At 53.7% G+C, this 24,834-nt stretch overlaps 1 protein-coding gene across 10 annotated transcripts in view; it reads right to left on the bottom strand.

Annotated features, from left to right (window-relative positions):
• The window catches only part of AGAP1 (ArfGAP with GTPase domain, ankyrin repeat and PH domain 1), a 552,763-nt gene that overhangs the window by 332,170 nt on the left and 195,759 nt on the right, over positions 1-24,834 (bottom strand). For all 10 annotated transcript variants that reach the window (XM_043578237.1, XM_043578238.1, XM_043578239.1 and 7 more), the window contains 2 exons: positions 4,279-4,364; positions 1,736-1,877 (listed from right to left, as the gene is read on the bottom strand). In XM_043578237.1, coding sequence (XP_043434172.1) covers positions 1,736-1,877; positions 4,279-4,364 — 228 coding nt within the window. The remainder of the gene's footprint in view (positions 1-1,735; positions 1,878-4,278; positions 4,365-24,834) is intronic.

The raw sequence follows: 24,834 nt of genomic DNA, 5'->3' as shown, positions 1-24,834 counted from the left end.
GGACCTCACCAAAGCTGATTACTGAGCTGTAACAATTATAACAGCAGCCACTTATCTTACGTGTATGTGCCCACGGATGCTTCCGGTGCCTTACAGAAGTTCCTCCACTTAAACCCGGCCACAGGAGGTGGCAGTCAAGGTCACACAGCCAGGATGCCCCGATGCCAGGACTGCGTGGCCCCAACACCCAGGGACAGGACACTCCGCTCCACTCTCCACTACCCAAAACCTGGCTGTGTTAAGACGACAACAAATGATCGCATACAGCCTTCTGGCCTGGGCTGAACAAGTCCCTGCTCCCTCTCACAGCGAGTCCCCAGAAAAAAAGACATTCTGAGTCGTAAACAGAAACCCCTTAACTCGGGCAGGCACTAAGGAGATGCCCACACCCGGTCTCTGATTTTGCTCAGAAATACCCTGGGCTGGGCTGCCGGAGCAGTGCTTGTTGGGAAGGAGTCGCTGCATCTTCAGGGAAGCTTTAAAGCAGGATCTGCTCTAGACGGGCCACCCACTATAAAACACTACTAAGAATTTTCAGGATGCCACCTCAAACATGCCAACTCCGTACTGGCACGCCCTTGTTTCCCAGGGACCACTAGGGGGCGCTCGGGCATAAAGAACGTCTTTCCCATCGGGCTGCGGGTGGAATCCACCTGCTCTCAAGGCTTCAGGGCTGGGACCACTTGCAGCATCGGCTGCAAGAGGGCGGCGGGGTGGGGGGCTCCCCATGAAACCCTGACTCTAACATTTCATATCTAGCACACAGATGATGCTTTCACTGGGTTCCTTGCTACTTCCATTCTTGCAACACACACACCTGCCCCACGCCCGGGGCTCATCTGCCTGAGCTCACTCTCCTCACACTAGAGCCGGTAGCACACAAACAGCTTCTTCAACACAGCCGAGTGCCTGTTTAGAAAAGTGTCACATCCGGGCTTGGAGAAAGGGAGGCCAGATGTGGACGTTCTAACAAAAACAGTGTATGAATAACAACAACAAAAATGAAGGTATAATCCAAGTTTTCTTGACACGATTATGTTTTAAGTTGCCCCCGTTGCTGACAAAGCAGTTTTTAAAGTCAACCCGCCATCTCGTTCTTAAAAACATTCGATGTGGCCTCTTACTGAAGACCCAGATGCAGACACCGGTACGTCAGTGAATCTGATTGAGAACAAGGACACTTAAGGGCTGTGGCTCTGCTAAGAGGCCAAGTTTTAAGTGACCTAGAAGAAAAGAAACGTATTCATACAGGGTTAATTCTAGACTCTGAGGGGCCTGTTAGGTGGAAAAAAAAATTAGCTACAGATCATAACACATAACAAATGGAGCAAAATAAAACAAAACTCTGCTGTATGTAAGAAATTGGTAGAATTTTAAAGATGCACCAAAAGGTAAAATAAACCTTTTAATTGCTTATTAATTGGTTTATGTAACCAAAAGAATTAAGATACCCCTCCTACAGAAAACGACAGAAAACAGATTTTATTTTCCCTAGAGTACTGGGGGAGGGCTTTATTTTGAGGCTGCTGACCAAGTGATTTCTCCACAGAATCAATTCAGGAAATGTGACAATTTCAGTTTCGTGGATTCTCACTGGAAAAAGCCTTCAGGAGTCAACTATTTCTTCTTCGAAGCATCTTCAGATTCCTCCACACCAAAAACAGAGGCCACAACTCCACTCGCTGCTCAAGTGTTGGAATCCTTTAAACTCAACCTGCGTGCAGATGGCACTCACCCTGGGTCCCCACGAGAACCAGAGGGATCTCGCTCGTGTTCCGGTAGGTGGCCATCCGACTGTAGTAGTGGTAAACAGTCTGGAAGCTGATCTCATCCTCTAAGCTGAAGACAAATATAACAGCGTCCACCCACATGGCAAACTGGGGAGAGAAGAAGGGGAGGAGGGAAGAAGGAACTGAGTGACGAGGCTCGGGGAGCGAAAGGGTGGGAACAGCATCTTCGTGAGCAGAGGACACGTGGCCGGCAGACCCCTCCGTCAGGCCGAGTCTGAGGCCGGACTTTGGCTGTAACACGTTGCTGTGGCGTCACTGACGTCCTTCTCGGAACAGCCTGGAACGGGACCCTCACCCCCTTCCCACCCAGGCCACCCCGTCTCCAAGGAATGCAAACCAGACATGCCTCCCCGTGGGACCCTCTACCCTCCGTCCTGATCCAGCCAATGGCGGTCCCACAAATGTGAGGCAAACCCAGCCTCGTAGCAGAGCCTCTCCAACTCCACAACCACCTGACTCTGGGCCATTTTGTTCTTGTTTTCCACCCATCCAGGGGAAGCTACGGCGAATGTGCCTCGGGGCAAACAAGTGCGCTGCCAGGCGCGGACGAGCCTGTTCAGTGCGCATGACCGCCTTGTAAGGCCGGAGCAGACGGAACGGAAGGTCCTGGAACCTCATCGGCCTCCCAGGGTCGCACGTGACTGCAACAGCAGAATCACGAGCTGGTCAGGCCGGCACCAGAGATCCTCCACTTTCCAAGGGAAAATGGAAAAATCAGTAATAGTAACGTTAATCCTGTTTCCTTTCTCTGAGAAGCCACAGCTCCTAAGTAAGTTTTTACAGCCAAGGTACCAGCTCGGATATACGTGGCGGAATTTGGGGGGGGGGGGGGGGGGGGGTTAAGCTCTGACTTCATGTGTTAACTAAAAAGCGTATTTGCTATATGTGGAAATTCTACGTGATAAAAATGTAAATATACGTGAAGCCCAAATGAAAAACTGAGATGAGATCAAAATCTTGGGAAGAACAGATCCCGGGACAGGCCCGCCGCCCCAGCAGAGCACCCAGGACCCAGGCTGACACGGGGCACCTACCTTGCCCTCTCTCTATCTGGGGGTATGTTTTTCCTTTCTCTTCCGAGCAGTGAGGTGAGGTGTCCCCAAGCATCTGAAGAGCAATCGTGGACCCGGGGACCAGACCGAGGCTGGCAAGTGCATGCCACACCTCATTCTCCCAAGGGGGCGCTCACTGCCCAGCGCCTAGTAGGTGGTGAGCACTCCGTAAACCCCCCAACCCACCCCCGTGGCTCCCCCGGCAACTGCCACACACAAAAGCCAGTTGATTGGCAGAGTTTTTACCCAACCCTAGGATGACACTGGTAGCCACAAAAAAGTCCTACGACTTCATTCGTGAAGCCATTATGCTCGGGTGAGCTCCAGGAAATATTCGGAAACAATGAAAACAAAGATCATGCCTCCACGTGCCTGGGAACGGTAACTTAAAAACAGGACTCTCTCCCCCTTGAATATTCAAGCGCGCTCTGCCTAATTGTGTACAAAATCCTGTCGGTCAGCTGTAAAAGGCTCCATACTGACAGCCCCCCGTGGTAGAAATCTTTAATGAGGGGAAGCCGCTGGGCTAAATAACGGCCCTGAACACAGTACATCCGGAATAAAGGACTGGTCCTCAGTTAACCGAGTAAACGTGTTCTCACGGCAAGACGCCAAGACTGAGACTCCAGTGGCGGGGGGAGTCATGGTTCTACCCCCAGGTTGGTGCCATTCACAGGCAGAGCCCCGGAGTCTGTGCCCCTTCACCACGTCCATCCTTGGGCAAGAAGTCCCGGCCTCGGCGTCCGCGGTGGAGACGGGACTCCTCAGCACATCGTCCCGCAGGGTCGTCTCGAGGATTACATGAGCCGACCCACACGGGGCAGGCATTCGCCCACCGTTCCTGGATTCAGCTCCCAGTATGCGCTTGGCCAGTAAATTATTAGGCAAGTAAAATAAGGCACTGGAGAGCAGGTAAACCGCCACCTGTGCTTTTGGACTTCCAGGATGCCCAGGCTTCAGGGAACTTCCGGAGACACCACACTGGGCTGCACGCCGGTGTTCAGAGGCGGCAGACTTGTGCCAAGAAGCCCAGTGAGCAGAATCCCCCACCCCCAACATCGGATTTCCCGATTTCGGACCAGCCACTTTCTCAGTGCTCCTGCTGCTCTAGGGAGCAAACCGCTTACAGGGAACGGGAGAGGACTATGGGTCTTTCCAGAAGTCAAATCAACGGAGTTGACAAATGAGCGCAAATCGTGTCTTTCCTTCCTTCTTAAAAACACAAAGCGAAAACCAGCCACGCAGACCCAACTTCGCTCTAGGATTTTGTCTGAAGGAACAACAGAATTCGTTTCTTGGAGAAAACAGGTTCGTGGGGCTTTTGCATCACCTTTCTTGAGCACACCTGATTTCCAGAGCCATTTCTGTTGAATGGGACCTCAACGCTGAAGCAAATGTAAAGAAAAGGCTGCTTACCGCTTGCTTGTAATACTTACCTGTGCCTCTGGGGGGCCCCCTTCATCTCTAATCAGCAGCAGATAGCTCTGTCCGTCAACAACGATTTCTTTCTTGAATCTGCCACCTGCCACACACAAAAAATCTCGTTATACAAGAAAGACCGGGAGTGAGGAGGGCAAATAGACGTGGGCTTCGCTTGTGGAAAAATACACCCTTGGCTGTCGCCCTGGAGGCATCTCTCAGTATTTAGGACCAGCAACCACTGGATTTTAAAACAACTACTGAACTCAGATTTAAGTGTTTGTCTTTAAGGACCCGTGTTCACTTCTGATTAGAGTGCACAGCCTCCCGTGCAATGCCAGGATCACCCGTGGCCGAGAAGAGAAGAATTTTAACGTAGGCTTTGTTTGTAAATTCGGGAATTCTCTCTCACTGGGAACACGATGCACAGAGTTCAGAAACAGAGAGCATTGAAATGTCATTCTCTTGTTGGGTTTTGCAAAACGGGAAAGAATTTTTCATGCTGAACAGGTGCCTAGCGTACAAGATTTTGAGAAATTCAAGGGCTGAGAACCTGTATTCTCCTCAAGAGAAACCCAGTTTTTGAAAGGAAAACACAGAACATGGGAATGGTGTTTCCGTATTCACGGGGCACAAGTAAGGGAAGGATGCTCAATACTACACACGTGTTAGACACAACTACTGGATGGTATCTCCCCACGGGTCGAGACAGAGCGGGGCAGCTGGCTGGCGGAGGGGGTGGGGTTAGAGAGCGCGCTGTGTTAGCGGGAAACCACCAGGGACCCTGCCGGGGCGCCGTGCGTATACAGAGGTGGGGCGGGACATGTCAGGGTCCCGTGCAGCTCCTCGCAGCACCCCGGGCCACCTCGGGTGGACAAGAGAACCGCCAGGCCTCTGGTGGATGAGGGAAGTGCGCGCACCTTGGGGTCCCTCTGCCGTCTCCAAGGACAAACTACCTTCCGAGATTCCGGGCTCTGAATCCACTCTAGCTAATAATCAGCGGGATTCTGATTTCTTGTTTTTGAGAGAGGAACACATCATCACTGCCTGCTCTCATTTTCAGGCCTTGGCACAGACACCTTCCAGAAACGCCACCTACACCCCCAAATGACCACCCCCTGGAGAACCAGGGGGGCAGAGTTTCCCCGGCCCAGAGGCTGTGTGTCCGCCCTCCGCCTCCAGGGGTCGCATCGGCTCCGGGTGGGCTCATCTTCCAAAGCGAGCACACGTGTGTGCACAGACAGATGTGCGCGCACACAGACGCACATGCACACAGACGCACACACCCACTCCCTTCCGGGCACCGATGCAACACGTAAAACACACCTGCTTTATCTGGTGTTCAGTCTGCTCCCATAAGAAAAACCGAAGAAAACTTTCCAACATTCAGATCAAACACATAAACTCCCATTCTGATCCCCTGCGTGGGCACGACACTGAAGAAAGAGGACAGAGGACAGAGAAGGGAACAGGCGTGTCTGCGCCTGTCGGAAGACTAGCCAATGACTTCCGGTCCCCAAATCACAGACTCCTTGTAGGTAAACAAGTATGGCACCCTCTTCCCAGCCGAGCTGTCGTGACTATAAAGTGAGCCAGGAAACGTGTGGCACAGAAGCCCCCGACCCCCCCGGTGCGACACGGCCACAAGACTGCAATGCTGGGGGACCCGGCCTCCCTTATTCACCTCTCTCTCTACCTCAGTGTCCCCAGCTGTAAAATGGGACCACCTCATCCTGCGGGCAGGCGCCCACCTGAAGGGCAGTGCCATTGGCAATTATTACTAGCGATATTCAAAGTTTCTGCCAAGGGTCATCACGCGCTTTTATAAAAGACACAGTTAACGTTTAATAAACCTACTTGTAATAGAAAAGTTAGCCCAAGTTGCAATAGTAATCAATATCACTTCTGTATTTTCTACAACTTAAAAGAACCCGCTATTTCTTGGCGAGATGAACTGAATTCAGCCTTTCGTGAAAACACAATGTGAGATGCGAAATCTGTACTGGGGGAAAAGCCTTTTTCTTCCCCTCTTGTTGCCAGAGGTCTGACAAGTCATACTGAGAGCGACACGGGAAAACCAACAGGTATTTGTTTACAAATTCAAAAATCTCTCCTCTGGTTCCTGGTGCCTCGATCCAGGCTCCTGAATGAGGGTGACAGTCACCGCGAACCTGCCCGAGCTAACAGTGCACTTCAGACCAAGTCTGCCGAGAGAAGATCTGACGCACGTTTTTAAAGCCATCACATCACAGGAAAATACTTGTGCTCGCAGCTGAGTGGTTTCAAGGCAGGCCATGTGATGTCACATCAGCGGGGCCCTCTGCTGGGAGGGACTGGTCTGGGCGGCACCTTGCATGTCCTTTCGGCCACAGAGTTCTGCCTATGCTCAGGGAAACGGAGACCAGTGGTTTCTTGGTGGGCACGGGGGCCGAGCGGCATGGCACCCTTGGTGTCCCAGCGGGTATTTTAAAAACCCCGGTGATCATCAAGCATCTCGCAATCTGCAAGTGGCTAATTATCACGTCCTAAAAGAGCCACATCAATTTCATGCAGTGCATTACTGCTATTATGGGTGGAGCTGTGCACCCCCAAATTCACACGCTGAAGTCCTAACGCCCAGTGCCTCAGAATGTGATCTTAGTTGCAAATAAATCCACTGCACATGTGAGGCGTTAAGATGAGCTCATACTAGCACAGGATGGGCCCCTTAACCAATGACTGGTGCCTTTAGGAAAGGGGAAATTTTGGTGAAGATTAAGGCAGGGGCTTTGTAAGCCAAGAAACACCAAAGATGCCCCCAAACCACGAGAAGCCAGGAGACCGGCCTGGAACAGGTCTGTCTCGTGAGCTCGGACTTCTGGCCTCCAGTGTGGCGGGAGAACAAATCTACGTTGTGCCGAGCGCCCCAGTTCGTGGCCCATTGTTACAGCCGCCCTGGCAAGCTAAAATATGCTCTGATGCCAAGTTTCTGTCCTGGTGGTCCGCCATCCCCCGGAATGAGTTCACACCCAGCTTATCCCTAGAGCATTTCAAAACCCCCTTTGTTCTCTCCATCCCAACTGTCCATATTCATTGAAATCACCTAGGCTTCTCAGCTAGGCTTCCGCACGAGTTTCCTGCCTGCCTCACACCTGCTCTCAGCCTCAGGCCCACCCCACAGCACCCCACAACCTGAGGGAACCGCACAATGCCTCAGAGCTGGCCCCGAGCCCACGCTCGCCCTGGGACCCTGCCTCCCCGCCAGCAGGCCCTGAGCCCCCAGCACCCAAGTGCACAGAGGCCTGCCCTGGGCATCCTGGCCACACACATCCGATTCCTCACTAGTCCGGGTCGTCTCCGGGCAGGAAGGGAGCAGCGGAGCCTGTCCCTGGGACCACACCGACTCCCCAAGTCCCAGCATCCCTCCGCCACCCAGCTGCCCCCCCAACCTCTCCAGGGAGCAAGAACCCGCTGGGCGTCAGCACCCAGTCCTCCCGGAACGGCGTGGGGCTGACTGAGGACCTCTCCCTTGGACGCCCTGCTCCGCGGCACCTGCGGGGTGAATTTCACACCAACTCTTTCGTTCTCTTCATGTGTGTTTGTGGAGCCTTGTTCACAAATGATGCTTCCAGATGGTTCAATCATCGTATTCAAGTCAAGAAGGGTTTGCACCGACCCCTCTGTTTGTTCCTCCATAATCCCTGTCTTTGTAACCTCAGCAAAGGATTCTAGACCTTCTAAAAGGAGGGGTGATCCTTTCTTCCACCCGGAAAGACCCCTCCCAATTCTAAAATCACTTTACATCCCCCCCCCCCCGATATATAATTAGTATGTCTTTTCAATACTTTACAACTACAGATATTAGCTTCCTGTGATTGGCTGATGTTATTTTTCCTGGTACTATACATACCTCAGGAAAAGAGATTAAATACTCCTATGCATTTGCCATGAACCTGAAGATTTAACAATTAGATAAAATTCAGCCAGGTGCTTAAGCATTAAGAATGGGGTCAGTAAAAGTGATAGATAAATAAGTTCCTACCACTGATCATCAGCAGACTCGACTAGCATGGGGCCACTGTGTACTGGGGAGGCGTGGTCTGGCATGGAAATAAACCTCATTTTCTATGGATTTTTTTTTTTTAAAGATTTTATCTTATTTTTTTAAAGTAACCTCTACACCCAATGTGGGGCTTGAACTCACAACCCTGAGATCAAGAGTCCTAAGCTGTAGCGACTGAGCCGGCTGGGCACCCCTCTACTGTTTACTTTAGAAACAAAGGGGCAAAGCCTCAGGAGGAGACTGTGCGTTGCTCCGCACTGGCCTGCATTCAGCAGAGGCCACCACTCTTGCTACTTAAATTCGAACACACCGCCTGGTCCCAGGCATCAGATCTCTTCCTCCCAAAATCTTAGAGGGCACCGCCAACACCACAACCTACTTCGCTTTTCATGTAGATGTGTTGATGCCTATTTTATATTCCAATTTCCAATTACTTTCCTGCAGGTCTACGCGACCCAATTCTGTGTTCCTAGCACTCAGCGCCCAGTCTTCCCCGCAGCCAACACGATAATCCGCATTTATTAGGCGGGTGCCGCTCAGCTTTCTGGGGCTGCCGGATATCATGATGTAACATCAAATTACTGTTACTTTTCCAAAGTGTCCCCCAACCTGACCTCGTAGTGGAAACCATCAACAGATGTCTGGCCCAGCACACCTGTCTACAGGTGCAGAGGGCGCGGGGGGCAGGGGAGAGCGACCCCGGGGACCACAGAGCCCACACACAGCTGCTGACCTGCCGGCCCTACCGTGGCACCAGGGCCCCGTTCCCGTGAGGACATGTCCACGAGAACAGAAAACTGATGCCCCTCGTCCCTTATGTCCATTCCTTCCAAAGATGTAGTGAGGCCACCAGGGGGAAACGGCACCACGTTAAGCACTCGGCGGAGACGTGCGGCTCTTCTTGTCCGAACTCCACCTCCACGTGCGATTTAGTGATTTCTCGGTTCACCCAAAGGCAGGTTTTCAGGCTTCCCAGAAAACTTCCCTGTTTACCTCTGTGTGCCCTTGAGCTTGCGTTCTTAAGCGAGTCCCCTTCATTTCTTCCCAAAACGGGTAAGAGGCGGACCGGACCGTACCTCCCAAGAACAGGGACGCGGATGTACGTGTGTTGTGAACAGCACACCAGGAATATGGCAATTCTACACGTCTTTCAAAAAGACTCGAGGAAGTCTCTTACGATCCAACGTGATCAATTACTCTAAAGGTCTCAAGGTTGAAACGGAGTCCTGCTCTCATTCCTGGGAACCAGTTTTAAATTTGGGATGCTGAGGGTGAGTAAAACAACTGGTCCTGAGCAGGACCTGGGTTCCTTCTAATATTTAATTCACGGCAGGTGGGATCGATCGACAGTGGAGGGCGATTTACACGGAGAGGTCTAAGTGCTCATCTGTGTTGTCATTCTGCTTTAAGGGGGGGGGGGGGGAAGCAAACTAAATTTTCCTATTAAAAAGAAGCTTTCTTGGGAGTGATCACTGCCAACAGATATTTGACATTTCTGTTTCTATCATTTTGTCTGATGGGACTGAAAGCTATTAATGTATCGTTAACAGTTCTCTGAGCAAGAGAAAGCAATGCTAATGACAGAGACCTAGAACACGCAATAGATCACAAAGCACTCTTCTTCCCACGTGGTCTCCGCTGTTGCCGAGGACACAAACATCACTACTGACATCCTCGTGTCCTTGGGGAGGAAAAGGTCAGACGCTGACCAAGCCCCCACGCCGGCGCGTGGCAGGAAGGAAACCAAACCCAGATGTGCCCAGAGATCCCTGCACTCCTCTCTCCCACGTGAGATTCTGCTCAGACAGGGTGCACGTGACACCAGCCAGGCCACAGACGAGCCTCGCAGCCTTTGCGCAATCTCCCAGCACCCAGGGGCCACCTGGGAACACGGGGGATGGCCCTGTCCTTGCTCTGCCCACAGCTCCAAGATCAGCCCTGTACTGAGAGCACGAAACAGAAAACTCCTCACCGTGTTTGTTTGTTTTTCTCCTGTGGATTTTAATCTTCACTTTTTCATGCTTTGGCAAAGGATGAAAACGAGTTTTGACTTTCAATCTGCATCTGTAGAGTATATCATTTCCCTTTTCCAAGGGAAAGGGGAGGGGCATCGTCCTAGCCTCTGATAAGGACGTGGCTGGGATCCGAGGCTTCCCGGAGGCACAAGCTGGCCTCGGGGCTGGTCAGCAAATCACGGGCTGTGGCTCGGGCTGGGACACACATCAGGGACTGAGCCCCCTGCGCTCACCACGTAGACACTCTCGGCCATGAAAACCTTCCTAACGTTCGCCTGAAGTATTCTTCTCCGCATGGCCCCAACAGAACGAGTATCTGCAAATTTCATTGTTTCCTAGTTATTTAAGACAAGTGGAATGAGAGGGACACTTTGAAAAAGACTGGGATTTTCTTTCTCCCTGGGAGAACATTAAAAAAATTCATCATGAACATGCCAGAAATGTTTTGAAGTTGACTTTGTCTTTTTAAGTGTGATGAAGATACCAAAGGCAGCCACTTATTAACATGGAGGCTTTACAGAGGTTTTGTACTGTGACATTTAAAAGGAATTTTGTTTGGACCGTGTATTATTTTTATGCTAGGAAAAAAGTTTCATTGGTAATGTATTAGTTTACAAAATTTAGCAGAGTCAGATTTCACTGCCTCTGCCGATTTTTTTTAAAACCTACATTGTTTACAAAAAAAAAAAAGGTAGCAACTACAGAAACGGACCAGCGGCAACGGACCAAACGGACCAGCGGATGAATGTGGTGGTTGCTAAATACTTCCCTGGGTAAACGCTCAGGGTCATGACTCCAGGAAAAAGAGGGGTTAAACATGGACATGGTATTTCCTTGGGCAGGCCGTGGTCTCCCATGACTTCATTTCACCCAGATCTAAGTAAAATAACAAAGGATGATCAGGAAAGAAGTCAAAGTTCTAGATTAAGAGGGCAGATCTGAACTTCGCTATCACTGAATTTCCTTTTCTTTATTCCTAATAAAACGAAGGGAAGAAACTAAGCAGCAGGAGGAAGAACATTCACTGTCCACTGAGAAAAGAGGTGTAGCTTCATAATAAAACCTCGAAAACAGTGGCCCTAAGATGAGAAGGAAGACTCCAGGGCCGGGCAGGACAGGGCTCCTAAGTCCCACCCCTTCCCCACCCCAGGGGTCAACAACAGCCCCCCCAAAAGGCAGAGGAAGAAATGTGGCAGCAGAACCACAGATGTGAACGGCCCTGAGGCTCTCTGGAGGCGAAAAGAACTACAGGATGCAGGGGGCCCCTGGGGAATGACAATATGTATTCCATCTCCCCCCCAGCCCCCACCACCCCATGAGTGCAGAGAGCCCGGATCAGGACACTGGCACATTCACAGGAAAAGCAGAGCCCATCTGTGAGCGTGGTTTGGAGGTGGTTCCCCGAGAGGGGAGAGGAAAGGGACGGGAAGGGCGGGATGATGCATTTATACTGTATTCTCCAGGAAAATAACATCCAGCCTCAGGGAGGTGGCCGAAGCACCTCCCTGCAGGAGGGGACCTGCGTGCAGGACCGAGGTCTGGTTGGTGGCAATGTGGGCAGAGCGGTCCAGCCCTCTGGTGCAGGACACTCAGACTGGGGGTGACTCCCACCACAGGAAACCAGATGGTCAGGGGCTCTCCATACCCCATACCTGACTTGGAATGAGAGAAGCCTCCTCGGTGGCCCCAGCCAGTGTTGGGGACCCTGTGGGGACCCCAGAGCAGAGCCAGGACAGCACTAGTCTCAGCAGAGAGAAGGTGCGGGCAGACGGCAGACGCCCAAGGAGCAGGTGGCTGGAGAAATGGTAAGGACATCATGCAAAGACACGACTGGGGGGAAACACGGGAGGAGGCGACAAGGGAGACAGGAAGGAAGCACGCAAAACGCAAGAGCCAATGGAGATGAAAACAAAACTCAAAAAGCAGAAGGAAACCCATCACGAGTGCTTCCCTCTCTAACACAGCTCAAGAACAGGCTTTCCACACGACACGAATGCCAGGGGTGAGAATTTCCAATAGGAGATGAAATGGAAACCTCTAGAACTGAGGACCAGCGTAACATTTTGGAACAAATGAGTAAGATTTGAAAAACATACGGAACAGAAGAGACACTGCTCAAAGCTGAGTTTCTGACAGAGACAGCTTGAAATAAAACAGCTGGTGAGATCAGCAAGCTGGAGATAAAGTCCTTGGGCACAAGTGAGCAGACAGGAAGGCAGACCAGTCTGACAAATGGGTAAATATGGCCACTAACAACAAATTCCTCCAGAAAGAACTACGAGACCCTTCAGAGATAAAATGCAAAGGAATTTTCCACAAATGCAGAAAAGATCTGAATCTGCTGATCAAGAGACCATAGGATGTTCCAGGAAAAAGTGACACAGACCCTCCACGTCACTTTAAAGATGAGACAACAGGGGCGCCTGGGTGGCTCAGTCCATTAAGCATCCAACTCTTGGTTTCAGCTCAGGTCATGATCTCATGGTTTGTGAGTTCGAGCCCTGTGTTGGGCTCTGTACGGACAGCTCGGAGCCTGCTTGGGATTCTCTCTCTCCCTCCCTTTCTCTGCCCCTCCCTAGCTTGTGCAAATGTGCTCTCTCTCAAAAATAAGCAAACATTAAAAACAAAGTAAGAAAACAGGAGCCCTGGCAAAACACTGCCCCAGCCGGCAAAGGTGGGGTTTCTCAGCAAGCAGCAGGGTTTCAAAGCTACTCAAAAGGCCTTCTGTCCAGAGAGGCTGCCAGGCTTTTTAAAAATGGTCAATTTGGGGCGCCGGGGTGGCTCAGTCGGTTGGATGTCTGACCTCAGCTCAGGTCGTGATCTCACGGTTCGTGGGTTCAAGGCCTGCGTCGGGCTCTGTGCTGACAGCTCAGAGCCTGGAGCCTCCTGCTTCGGACTCTTGTGTCTCCCTCTCTTTCTGCCTCTCTCCTGCTCGCACTCTGTCTCTCTCGCTCTCAAAAATAAACAAACATTAAAAACAAATGTTTGTTACATGGTCGATCCAGTGAGCATTTTCATATACGCACAACTGGTTCTGGAACTGTATCACAGTTCACAACAAATCAAGTACGTGGTGCACACAGATCTGAGTGTGTCCAGCAAACTCCGATGTAAACTCAGACACCCACCTTCTGGAATGTCAGGAGAGCGGCGGCTTCAGACTGGCCTTTTAGAAACCTTGTCCTGCACGTGTCTGCGCCTAAAATCTATGCGGACGAGCGCCTTGCTACGCTACGGGACACGTCCTGCTTTCTCATGACCGACAAGCCGGGCACACGTGTGGTGACAGCCTTCCGTGAGACAGAAGTCACTTGAAAACAGTTCACCGGCTGACTCGGGGGTAGGTCACGGTGAGTTTAGTGCTGGCCGTGACGTAGGGGGCCCCGTCTGGACGATTCTGCACAAGGAGAGCACTCGCTCTGGTTACTGCAACAACACTCCGGGATCTAGTCACTGGAAGGGCACCCCGAAAGAGCACACAGGTCGCTAAGGTACTTCCTTGAAGCGTCACTCGGGCAGCTCAGGTTTTCTTGACCTCACGCCAAAGGTCAAAGCAAAATTAACCGGCCGGAAAGGCAGACAGGACGCTGGAACCAGAGAGGCTGAGGTGCTCTTTCGTGTGCACAGAGCTCCTCTGCTCTTCTGCCACCCCTGACGAGCAGTGTGACCGGTGGACCCCCGCGACGTGCCACGGGCCCCACTCAGGGGCTCTGTGGAAATCCGCAGCTGCTGCTCGAGCAGAAGGTGGAAAATTAAACGTCCGTGCAAGCGGTTTTGCTACTCCAAAGTTCTCGTTTCCTCACTCTTGGCTTCCAAGGGCTCCGAGGAATACGTACACCAGCAGTGTAATATATGAAACCTATGGGAGAGTTCTCTCCTCCAGCTGATGTCGTTTTTAAGGCTAAAATAAACCTAGCAACTCCGGGCAGGTGTGTGGGGCGGGTGGCCCCGGCCGGTCTCCCACTTTCAAGATCTAGTGACAGACCCGGCAGCATTCTCATTAAGTTTTATGGGTTCCCCCTACCCCACTAAAGCACTCTCTAGAATACGACAGTACTATCCCTCCCCCCCACCCCGCCCCCAAAGTCCTCTGTGACAAGAGTACCAGAAGGTCAGCTCTGGGCTGTCATCAACTCCAGAAGGCAGGGGGGCCACAGAGCCCAAGGCACCTGGTCTCCTTCTGCAGGTGTCCGGGGTCCGCTTTGAGACGCGGGGAACGCCGTGCGTGCGAATGACTTCCCGCCCGCCTGCCCTCACCGCACGCTCCGGGCATAATGCCGACCACCCGGGTCTCTAGCCTTGGGTCCGGCCTCTGTTTCCAGCCCTGGCGTCACGAGCCAGACCTCCTCCGGCACTCGACTGGCCCTTGGGCTCAGAGCCCGCCCCTCCTACCCCCCCCCACCGGACCTACTCAGTCCTCCCTGGCGCCACACGCTCGGGATTTTCCTCTTTGGAGAAACTAGGACCCAAAGCCCAGAGCTCACTTGCACTCCTCCCATGAACCCGGTATTTTCCCCAGTAACTCAGTGCCAGGGGTCAGGCACCTGCAGTGGACGGCAGAGCTCAGCACACGCAGGGACCCCGGCTCCTTCCGAGCGCCCTGAGCCCAGCCGGCGATCTGCAAAGTCGTGAGGTTGGGTGCGGGTGCTTCCGGCAACAAAGGGGAACAGACGCACAGCCGCCACCGAGGCCAACCCCGGGCCCCCATCTTGAGTGGTTCCTGTGAAAACTCAGGTAATGGCAGCCCCTGTGGCCATGGGGAGGGGGCACCAGCTAGGTCACGCCAGCTGCCCGTCAGGGTCCTCAAACGTCACAGGGGCCTCGCACACATCAGCTAGAAACCGCTATATCACAATGACAGCTCTGTGATTTCCAAAGGCAAACTCACACTCAGAGGGGCTCACCCAAGGCAGCGGCAACCAGACGGCCGCAGACGGTGCTCCGATTCGCACAGGAGAACCAAGACTTGCCCCGTACGTGGTCCTAACTCCACGTGTTCGAGAAGACCCGGGAGAACAAAAGTCGAAACAGCTCACGAAACAGCAAGTCCTCTACAGCGTTCCTCCAAATGCGTGACAGAGAAGATGCTCCCAAGTCTCTCCCAACAGAAGAGACTCTCACCTAAGCATAAGGTTGCGTTTCTAATCTCAGGCCAGGCTTCCACGTGAGCAGGTGATAAGGGAACAAAGGGATAGAACGCATCCGATCTGCACTCCGATGACACTCTAGTTCTCGCTAGCAGCAGGCGAGTCACGGGTGTCGCCATGTGTGATCCTCTCCTTCAGCTCCACTTGGGACTTGCTTCCTGGCCAATTCTGCGTTTCCTCCTGGCACCGGGTGGACCGAACCCTGGCCTGAACCACCACTAGCACTGAGCAAGCCCCGCCGGGGGCCACGCACAGCGTCAGTGCCAGGGAGCGAGGGAACAAGACAGAACCTGTGCCCTCATGGACTTACTGTCAAGGACAGCGGGCAGGACAGGAAGCGGGGAAGAAGGGCCAGGCTTGGTGGGGGATGGGCGGGGGAGGGGGATGGGCACCATGAGCAGGTGCAGAGCCTGCCCCCAGAACCCAGAGCGGATGGGGCCGGGGCTGGGGAGCCCGGTCCCGAATCTGCCGTCTAGAGAGAGCAGTCACGTAATGACGGGCCCTGCTGACTTATGAGCAAATCAGTAAACTGTTTATTACAAATGTTCCAGTACCCACCGCTGTGGTCATGCCTGAACATTCCAGCATCCACTGCTGCCCCTGAAATAGCTTGTGTGGTGACACCTAACGAAGTATATTTAGTCTTGCACGTTTGTTTCTTTGGGGTAAAATGTACCGGTGGTTGCTTTATTTTTAATATTTTGCACATTTATTTTAAGCATTGAGAAAAGGTTAAGGTACAGAGAGCACTGCAGATTTGGGCACAAACTCCCCACCTGGAATATTTAAACAAGGCTTCCTGGACCGGCGACACCCCCGGGGCCTGACGTGCGTGTCGAGGGCTGGAGGGTCAGGACGTGAGCAAGAGCGAGCGGGGGAACACAGCTCCTGGCGCGCTGGCTGATGGCCTCTCAGCCCCTCAGACTCCTTGTTCTCAGCTAGTGTTACCCGTGTGAAAATAACCTCCCGTTAAAGACATAAGCTGTCGTCACGTAAACTCTATTTTAAAATACGCAATCCTAGAACCGAATACGTAAAAGTAACATCTTTAAGGAATGCTCCCTCACCATTCTTTGATCATCAGCCAGGTATCTGCTTCAAGAAATTAAAAAAGGCTGCTGTTAGATGGGACCCTACGGAGAAACCAAGAAATCCTATATGTTTCAACGAACTGACATCATTTCTATGCTCTGCAGAGTGAGGGGTCAGCAAACTGTCTCTGTAAAGGGCCAGGTAATAAGCGTATCGGGCGCGGTAGGCCATATTCTTTCCTGTTGGGTGTTTATTGGCTTATTTTTACAAAGCTTAAAAAAAGCAACAAGTCTTTCAGCTCATGGGCGTAACAGCCCGAGCAGGGGTGAGGGGGCCCCGCTGGAGAGTCCGTCTCACCTCTGCCATTTCTGACGCTGATGCCGACGCCTGCACATTGTCCACGTTATGATTCAGACGGCTGTTTTCCAGCTTCTCTCTGCAACTGTTACAGTCCCATGGAAACAGTGTATTTACTTAAATGGAAGGAGTCCAGGAGGTTCTGCGTCCAGGCCTGTCTCCATCCTTGATAGAGGGAGGCTTTCGTCCCCAAGAACACCTGAGGTGGCCAGCACGGAGCGTGGGCGGGGCTGCACCAAGGCCTGGCAGGAGACAGAACTGCCCCGGGCGCCCTCACTGATTGGGGTGGGGGGGGGGGGTCCCTGTGTGTCACTGCCTCTGAGGCCGAAGCTGACCTTGCAAGGCCCAGGAAGCTGCGTCTGGAACATCCCGGAATGAGATTAGCTTGCAGCGTCCACCAGGGCACAGTTGGGCGCCGGCCCAGGCCGGAGAGCGTGCCAGGACGCAGGGCCCCGGACGAACCACGAGCAGCCAGCACCCCTGACGGGGCCATGGGGGGCCTGGACGTATGGTGCCCGCAGCTCCTTCCATCCGTCCGTCCGTCAGCTCCAGCCTCCAGAGCTCGTCCCCACACCCCGCTCCAGAGCCAGGCTCCAGCAACGGCCCGTCAGGCCTCCCCGACTGCCTCCAGAAGGCTCCTACATCAGCCATTTCTCACGAGGGCCCCCAGACTCACAGGGCAACTGCCCTGACCCACTGCCAGGCGATGCAGGGACCCCCCCCCCGCCCCGCCCTCTGACAGGCCCTCCCCTCCCCACCCATGCTGGGCTGGGCGCTGACCCCCTGCTCGGTGCAGCCCGGACCCACTCCCCTCGTCCTGCAGAACGAAGAGAGACGGTCTGTCCACAAGCCCAGGGGTTCCACACTCTCCACACCATCAACAGACTCAAGTGGCCCTCAAAGAGCAAGAGCTGTTTTCTTCTTTTGTTTGTGACATTATGGCTTAAAATAAACAAAACACTTTTAAGAAAAATTGGGGGGGGGGCGGGGCTCAGAAAAGGGTAACAAGTGCCGGCCGCACCCGGTGCTCCCCGGGGCCACGGGAACAGAACACAAGCAGCTTCCAGACCCAGGACAGGCATCACCTCCTCATCACACTTCATACTCTCCCTGAACTAGGTCCTGCCTCAGAGTCTCCCAACACTCCACCTCCAGGAAGCCGGCCGGGATGGATAAAGCATAACGCTGAAGTAGAATCTGGTTTTCGCTTCTGGCCTGGGTCAGTCGTCTGAGAACTCACATGAACCATACAAAATTGTGACCTTTAGTCACTGGTAGCTGTGCACGTGTGCACCCGTGTACACACACACAACCGGCCCCGGTCCTTCCCAGAGCGCACGGCCGGTTCCTGCGGATGCCCTGCCCTCAGGCCGGAGACGCCTGACTCCCGCAGGAGCACAGGACCCGGAGGCGAGTTCAAGGGCACTTTCAGGATACCACAGACTCCCCTAGGGATTCTTCCTGGCACCTGGCCTATTTCACGGCTGCTGACTTCTACCTCCCTCTCGCCGAGTCCTGCCCCTGGAGCTGGCCACGACCCCAGAGGGGAGCTCGCGCTCAGAGCCGTGAGGTCAAGCGAGTGCGGTCTCACGGGATGCAACGTTTTCTGCCGACGACGCTGACAGCTCCACCTCTAATCGGCCACGACTGAAAGGTCAGCTCCGTACTTTCAAGTTCACTCCCAGCCTCCTCTCCACCCTGACCCACGACCAGGCAGGGAGCTTCTCCCAACCCCCGCCTCCCTCTCCCGCACCCTCCTCTCTGCCCCGGGCACGGTGTGTCCCTCACCCTCTTCTCTGTTCGCCCCAAGGCTGGCCTCGGCCCGGGATCTCTCCCTTTCTGCACTGCCTTCCACAGAAAACCTCTCCGTCCCGATGTCAGATCGCCCTAGCCGAGGAATGGTTACAGGTACGTGATCTCTCCCATTTCCCAGGACCCATGCAACAGAGCGAGGGGGAAGGAGAGGTGGTGAGTTAAGAGGACAGTGCGGAGGGAGTGCAGGAAATCGGTTCTGAGAGCTGCTACCTTAGGATCCAAACAAATGCCTAACATTCCAAAGTTCTGTGCCCCTGAAAACCAAGAAGGAAAAGCAATGCCCGAAAAGCCCCAGGTCCGCAGCCAAAGGGACACTGCAGGAGTCACAGGGAGAGATCCGCCGGGGGCAGCGCTGGGGTGAGTTCAACCGTGCCCGCGGCATTTCCAGGGCACCTGGCTGTCACAGTGCAAACAGAGACGCCCGACCCGTGAGTCAGGGGAGAAGAGCTATGAGCCCCCCGGTGGTTACAACACAGGAGGAGCACGGGGCTCCAGCAAGGCAGCCGGGGCCACGTCTGACCGGCTGCTGCAGCCACGGAGAGAAACAATCAACCCTCCCCCATCTGCTGTGAACACTAAGGATCACGGGGTCACGAGGCCACCCACGAACTGCCTGCCACCAAGGGGGGAGACCTAGCTGAGCACGAAGCCCACGGGGGCAAGAAGTGGGAGAGGCGGTTCCTCACGAGCTTACGTGGATCAGCAGGGACTTTCCAGAGCTAAATCCACGCCCTCCGCTGCTCCCAGTCCTCAAGTAAATCAATCTCTGCTCTACTTAGGCGCACTGAACTTGCTCATCTAGTCCGTCCCTTCCGCTCGAGGGTCTAGGCTAATACAACACACACGGACCCCGTGGCTGCCAGACCAGGGCAGGCGCCGCCCGGGCCAGTGGCAGACGGTCCCACTGCCATTCGGATTCCCTGGGATGGGCGTCAATTGCCAAGATGACGAGAATCTGGGCCCAAGACGGGGACAGATGTGGCAAAGGGCGAGGGCACCTAAGTGGCCGGGGGGGGGGGGGGGTTCAGCTTTGACAGACCCAGTGACTGTTTTCTCCTTTACAGTGCAAAGGTCATGCGTTTAAAGCCCTAAAAAAACACCTTTGGTGCGAACCTCTCCGTGGGAAAAAATCGTCTGTAATTGCAACAGTGAAACGAGTCCTCCTCTCCTCTTTCCTAGTAAGGAAACGGTGTGGTGACAACAACGTGTGACGTCAAGAGGGGTCTCGGGAAGGCAGAGGCTGTGCGGACAGCATGCACTGGACCGCGTGGGGGCTCCGAGTCCTGTGGCACAAGCCGGCACGCCCCCTCCTGGGTGCTCAGAGACTCACCCGGCCACGCAGCGGTCGCTGCCGTGAAGTATAGCTGTTTACCCAGGAGGCTCTTCTGCTCTCCATCTAGAAGGTAGCGACTCTCAGTAGCCCCGCAGTTTCTTGTTTCCGAGCCATCAGCACAGAGCCCGACACGGGGCTCGAACCCACGAACCGCGAGATCACGACCTGAGCCGAAGCAGGACGCTCAACCGACTGAGCGCCCCCGGCACCCCCCTCCTTATTCTTAGTTTACAGCTTTCTTTTCCATAGAGAATATGCCTCTTTTATTGTTTCTTGGTGGCTCTACTAAGAATTGTAGTAGCCTTCACCTACTCTGGACAACATCACCTAAGCCTCCCTATGGCCTAGCTGGGAGAGGACAGAGTTAACGGACGGTTCTATGGACGGAAGGAAGGAGAGCTCAGTGAAACTTCCACGGTCAGAGGTTGCTTTGAAATAGTTAGGGAATGTGAAAGACCGGACTTCTGCTCGATCTATTAAACCAACCTACTGGCAGGCTGCTCATCATCTTAAGGTTTACAGATAATCCTCGTTAAAAAATTATCATGTACACATAATCACTTGGTTACGAGTAACATGGTAAAATTATGTTGAAAACATTTAAATGGCTGGGCTTCAAAACAACTCAACTTTTATTAGAGTTTACAGATTTTTTCATTGGAACGTTAAACAGCACAAAGACGTGTTTAGAAATAAGCCCTAACATCTGTTGAGCAGTGGTAGCGGACAAAAAAAAATTTTTTTTTTCACGTTTATTTGATTTGGAAAGGATTTTGGGGGCAGACGGCCTAAACGCATTTCATGTGTCCCAGAAAATATGGCTAAGTGTTTACCACATGGTTTGTTTCTAAGCAACTAAGTAAACATTCGTTAAAAAACTATTTCGGATACATGTGCTCCTGAGAACCTATCTGCTGCCCAGAGACCGACGCGGGCAGAGTCCTGCGGGTGGGAACGGGGGAGGGACGGCCAGCTCGCGGGGACCTTACCGCCAGCAAGCCCTTGCTGCAGGGGGCAGTGACCAGAGAACTGTCCAGCTGCACGTGACACCCACAACCAGGGACAGACACCCTGGCACCTTCTGCCCTGTTAGTTCTGGTACTTCCTTGAAAAATTAGCGAAGAGCAGTTAATCTCATTATCCCAGGAAGGAGGGTCCACGGACATTCTTAAACCTGTCTCCACCCAGCTTATAATCTCCCACTCAATCCACCAGACAGCCGAGTCTCATCTCAGCTCTGGGCCCGTCCCCTACCCCACGAACACAAAGGCAGCTCTGGGTGTGAGGTCCCCGGGCTCCAGATGCTTCGGCACGAGCCATCCGCACAGCTCGGCAGGGCCCACGGCATGAGGGAGAAGAACGCAGGGATGTCACGGAGACAGGGTCTCAGGGGAACGACTCCGTTCCAAAGCTCCAAGCGTCTCCGGGACGCCACAGCCCACAATCTTCCAGCCCGCCCGGGGTCAAGTGGCTCGGGGCAGGTCCACAGTGTCCATCAAATTCCCACTGACCCTGGAGAGCCTGGTTTCCTCTCCTGTTTTCCTTTTCTCAGTTTTGAGGGGAGAGAGTTAAGCGCCTAATGGCGGTCACGGAGGTCTGCGGTGGGGAAGGAGGGACGCACCGTGAATATTAAGCACCTACACGAGGTGGAGACTCTAATTCCATGCCCAAAACATCATTCACAATTCTAATTCGCAGCCATTAATAGGGCGCTGAGAGCAAAGGGGTCATTTTCATCTTGTCTCTATTGCAGGGGAACGGCAGCCGTGAAATTCCCATCAGAGGTGTGAAGGTCACACACACACGCTCATCTCGTGTCTGTGAGGCTCCGGGAAGAGCAGGGGTCGCCCCCCGCTCCTCCTGCCCCGGGAGGGAACAGGGCAACTTCACGGCGCTGACTGCGGCTTCTGCTTACACACCGTGTGCGCAAAACACGGAGGGTCATTCGTGGGTTGGAGTCCAGCCCCCAAGAGAGATATTCGAGTCCTGGCCCCCGACACCTGTGACGTGGCCTCATCTGGAAAGAGGGTCTTGGCAGATGTGATGAAAATGAGGTCAGACTAGAGAACGGGGGAGGTGAGGGGGGACCCTACACCCAGTGACTGCCGTTCCCACGAAAAGAGGGAAATCTGGACACGGAGACAAGGGCACCGGAAGAATGTCGTCGCATGAAAGGGACAGAGATTGCAATGATGGGTCTACGAGCCAAGGAGCCGAAGGTTGTCAGCAGCCAGGCACAGAAGAGACTCCCGCTCAGAGCCTTCCAGAAAGAACCAACCTCATCAACACCTTCATCTCAGGCTTCTGGTCTGCACGGCCGTGACAGTGAAGTTCTGCTGATTTAAGCCACTTGGTTTGTAGTAATTTGTCAGGGCGGCCTTAGGACTCAGACACACACACGCACACACACGCACACACACGCACACACACGCACACGCACGGCTGAACGAATATCCGCCTGCACAAAATTTTACTCCTTGGATTCCTCTGATGGAATCACTGGCTCCCTGCTGAGGTGCCCACTTTTGCATTGCTAATTTACTAACTAAAAAAAAAATACACAAAATACTTAAATCCGTCCCTCATTTAAACTGCATCTTTAAAATTGCCGAAATCGTGTTGCTCAACTCTCTCTACTACGAGGATAAAATACCAGCGAGAAGGAATCACACGACTAAAACACAACAGCTATTATCCTCGGAAACCCAGCTACGACCAGTCTGATGCAAAGTACGTTCCGGCAAACGTCTGGGGTCATCCCATGCCAGAGTTTTCTACGGAGAGCACACTCGTCTGAAAACAGCAGGCCTTCGCCACCTCACACAGCCAGCAACCTACAGATCCTGTGACAGGTCAGAGTGACGCTAAAGGACACTGCACGCTAATTAAATCAAGGGACAACCAGGTGGGAACAGGAGAGCTCCAGGAGGGCGCCAGGTGCGCAAGCAGACCTCACAGTCCCGGCAGCAACAATCCTCGTGCCTGAAGTCACTGCCCGCGTGCGGCCAGAGGCAGCTGGTCCCCGGCAGCTTCAAGAGGAAAAGGAGGACAAGCCAGAAGCAGTGGACAGGCCTTGCAGCTCACCCGAAGGGCACCACCCCCAGCGTGGCGATGGAGATGCCCGTCAGCAGCTAGCTGCCCTCGAACCTGACCTCTGGCCTCTGTGAGCTGTGGCAGGTGGGGCTGAGCTCTAATCGGCTTCACCTGCCGTCCACACTCGTGGGACGGGATTCCGTTGCTCGGACGTGCTCCGTAAACCTGGGCAACGACTCTGGTACGTCCCGACTCCAGAACGTTCTGAGTGTAAAGCTTCTCAATGAGGCGGGCACAGGCACTCGGTCGATGTTAACACATCTGACAAGAACTATAATTACTTTCCAGGTACAGACTCCCTGGTGGTGAGAAAGAACTTCAGTGTGGCCAGACGGCGAGGGACCCAGGCTTTCCTTGTTCGTGTCCTTTCAGAAACAACCGGATTCTCCTGCAGCTCTGAAACTCACCCAGGCAAGTGGACAGGAAGTGGGGGGCGGCTCCCTGGTGCCCCTGCACGAGAGGCCCAGGCAAGTGGACAGGAAGTGGGGGGTGGCTCCCTGGTCCCCCTGCATGACAGGCAAGGACATGGCCACATGCCTGGTTCCACGAAGGCACATGCAGACAGCTCCTGGGAAACAAAGATTCACTGGGGCTTATGGGGTTTCCAGGCACAGGGGGCCACCTCCCCCAGTTCTTTCTGCAGCCAGAGGCCCTGACACAGGTCCACTAGGGCCCAGCTGGCAGCCCCACCCATGACCTGGGGTCACATGAGAAGACAGGTGGGCTGAGCCCTTGAGAAAAGACCACTGACAGTCCTTCCCCTGGTCCGGGGGGCCCTGGGCACAGGCGCCACTGGAGGAGGGGAGGGGGGATGAGACTTTGCCGACGAGGACAGGGACGGCCTTTGGTGTAGTCACACGCTCTCCTTTAAAATAACGTACTTTTATAACTGTATGCGATGCCATGAAATTTTAGTAGAGTAAAAGGTGTCAAGGAAGTGGGTTCATTAGAGACCACGGTTTAAGTCACCCCACTGGGTACAAATTTTACTTCTGAAGTATGAACGTTCAAGAAAAATGCCTTCATGCTCATCAAAATATAAGGGCCCCCGGCAAAGAAACCACAGGCCCAAATGTGATGGAACAGACCGAAAATAGCAAGTGGGAAAACAGCAGAAGCTACAATAACGACAAAACAGCACCACGTGGGGACGAGAACGGCATCCACGGCTCAGGACTGGTGTCCCAACGCCAGAGCACTGGCAGCAAAACCCGGGGCCCACACCACGTCACCGGCGGCCCCTGCTGGAAATCAGAGCATCTGAGGAGAGCGCGAGTGGATTTCCTGGAGGAGGGGATCATCTGAGGTCAGGTCGGCCAGTCCTTCGGCATCTGGGGTCACCGACCTATACAACGCCTAACCCCGACGAGTGAGTAGAAAGCCCGGGAAAAATGCTCTGACTCTCCAGGTGGAATGAAAACGACCATGGCTACATTCCACGCTCGGATACCAAGGAACAAATGCAACACCAGCACGACTCAGGCACAGGTCCCAGGAAAGACGTCAGAAAGACCTGGAACCTTCTCTCCTCCCTGCCCCGCCCCCCCCCCCCCCCCCGCCCCGACCCCGGTCTCCAAACCATGCCATTTTCTAGCAGGTATATACGTTTTCCATCGGATAGACACCCTGCTTCCCTTCGATCCCCGCCCAGGAGCCTCCACGACCCATCTCCCTAAACCCCCCTCTCCACACGGGTAACGGAAAAGCGGGCCTTTCCCTGAGGTGACCACCACGAGGCC

This window comes from Prionailurus bengalensis, chromosome C1 (genome assembly GCF_016509475.1).
Source record: "Prionailurus bengalensis isolate Pbe53 chromosome C1, Fcat_Pben_1.1_paternal_pri, whole genome shotgun sequence".
Taxonomy (NCBI): Eukaryota; Metazoa; Chordata; class Mammalia; order Carnivora; family Felidae; genus Prionailurus; species Prionailurus bengalensis.
Note: the sequence above shows the minus strand (reverse complement) of the source record. Positions and strands in the feature narration are given on the sequence as shown.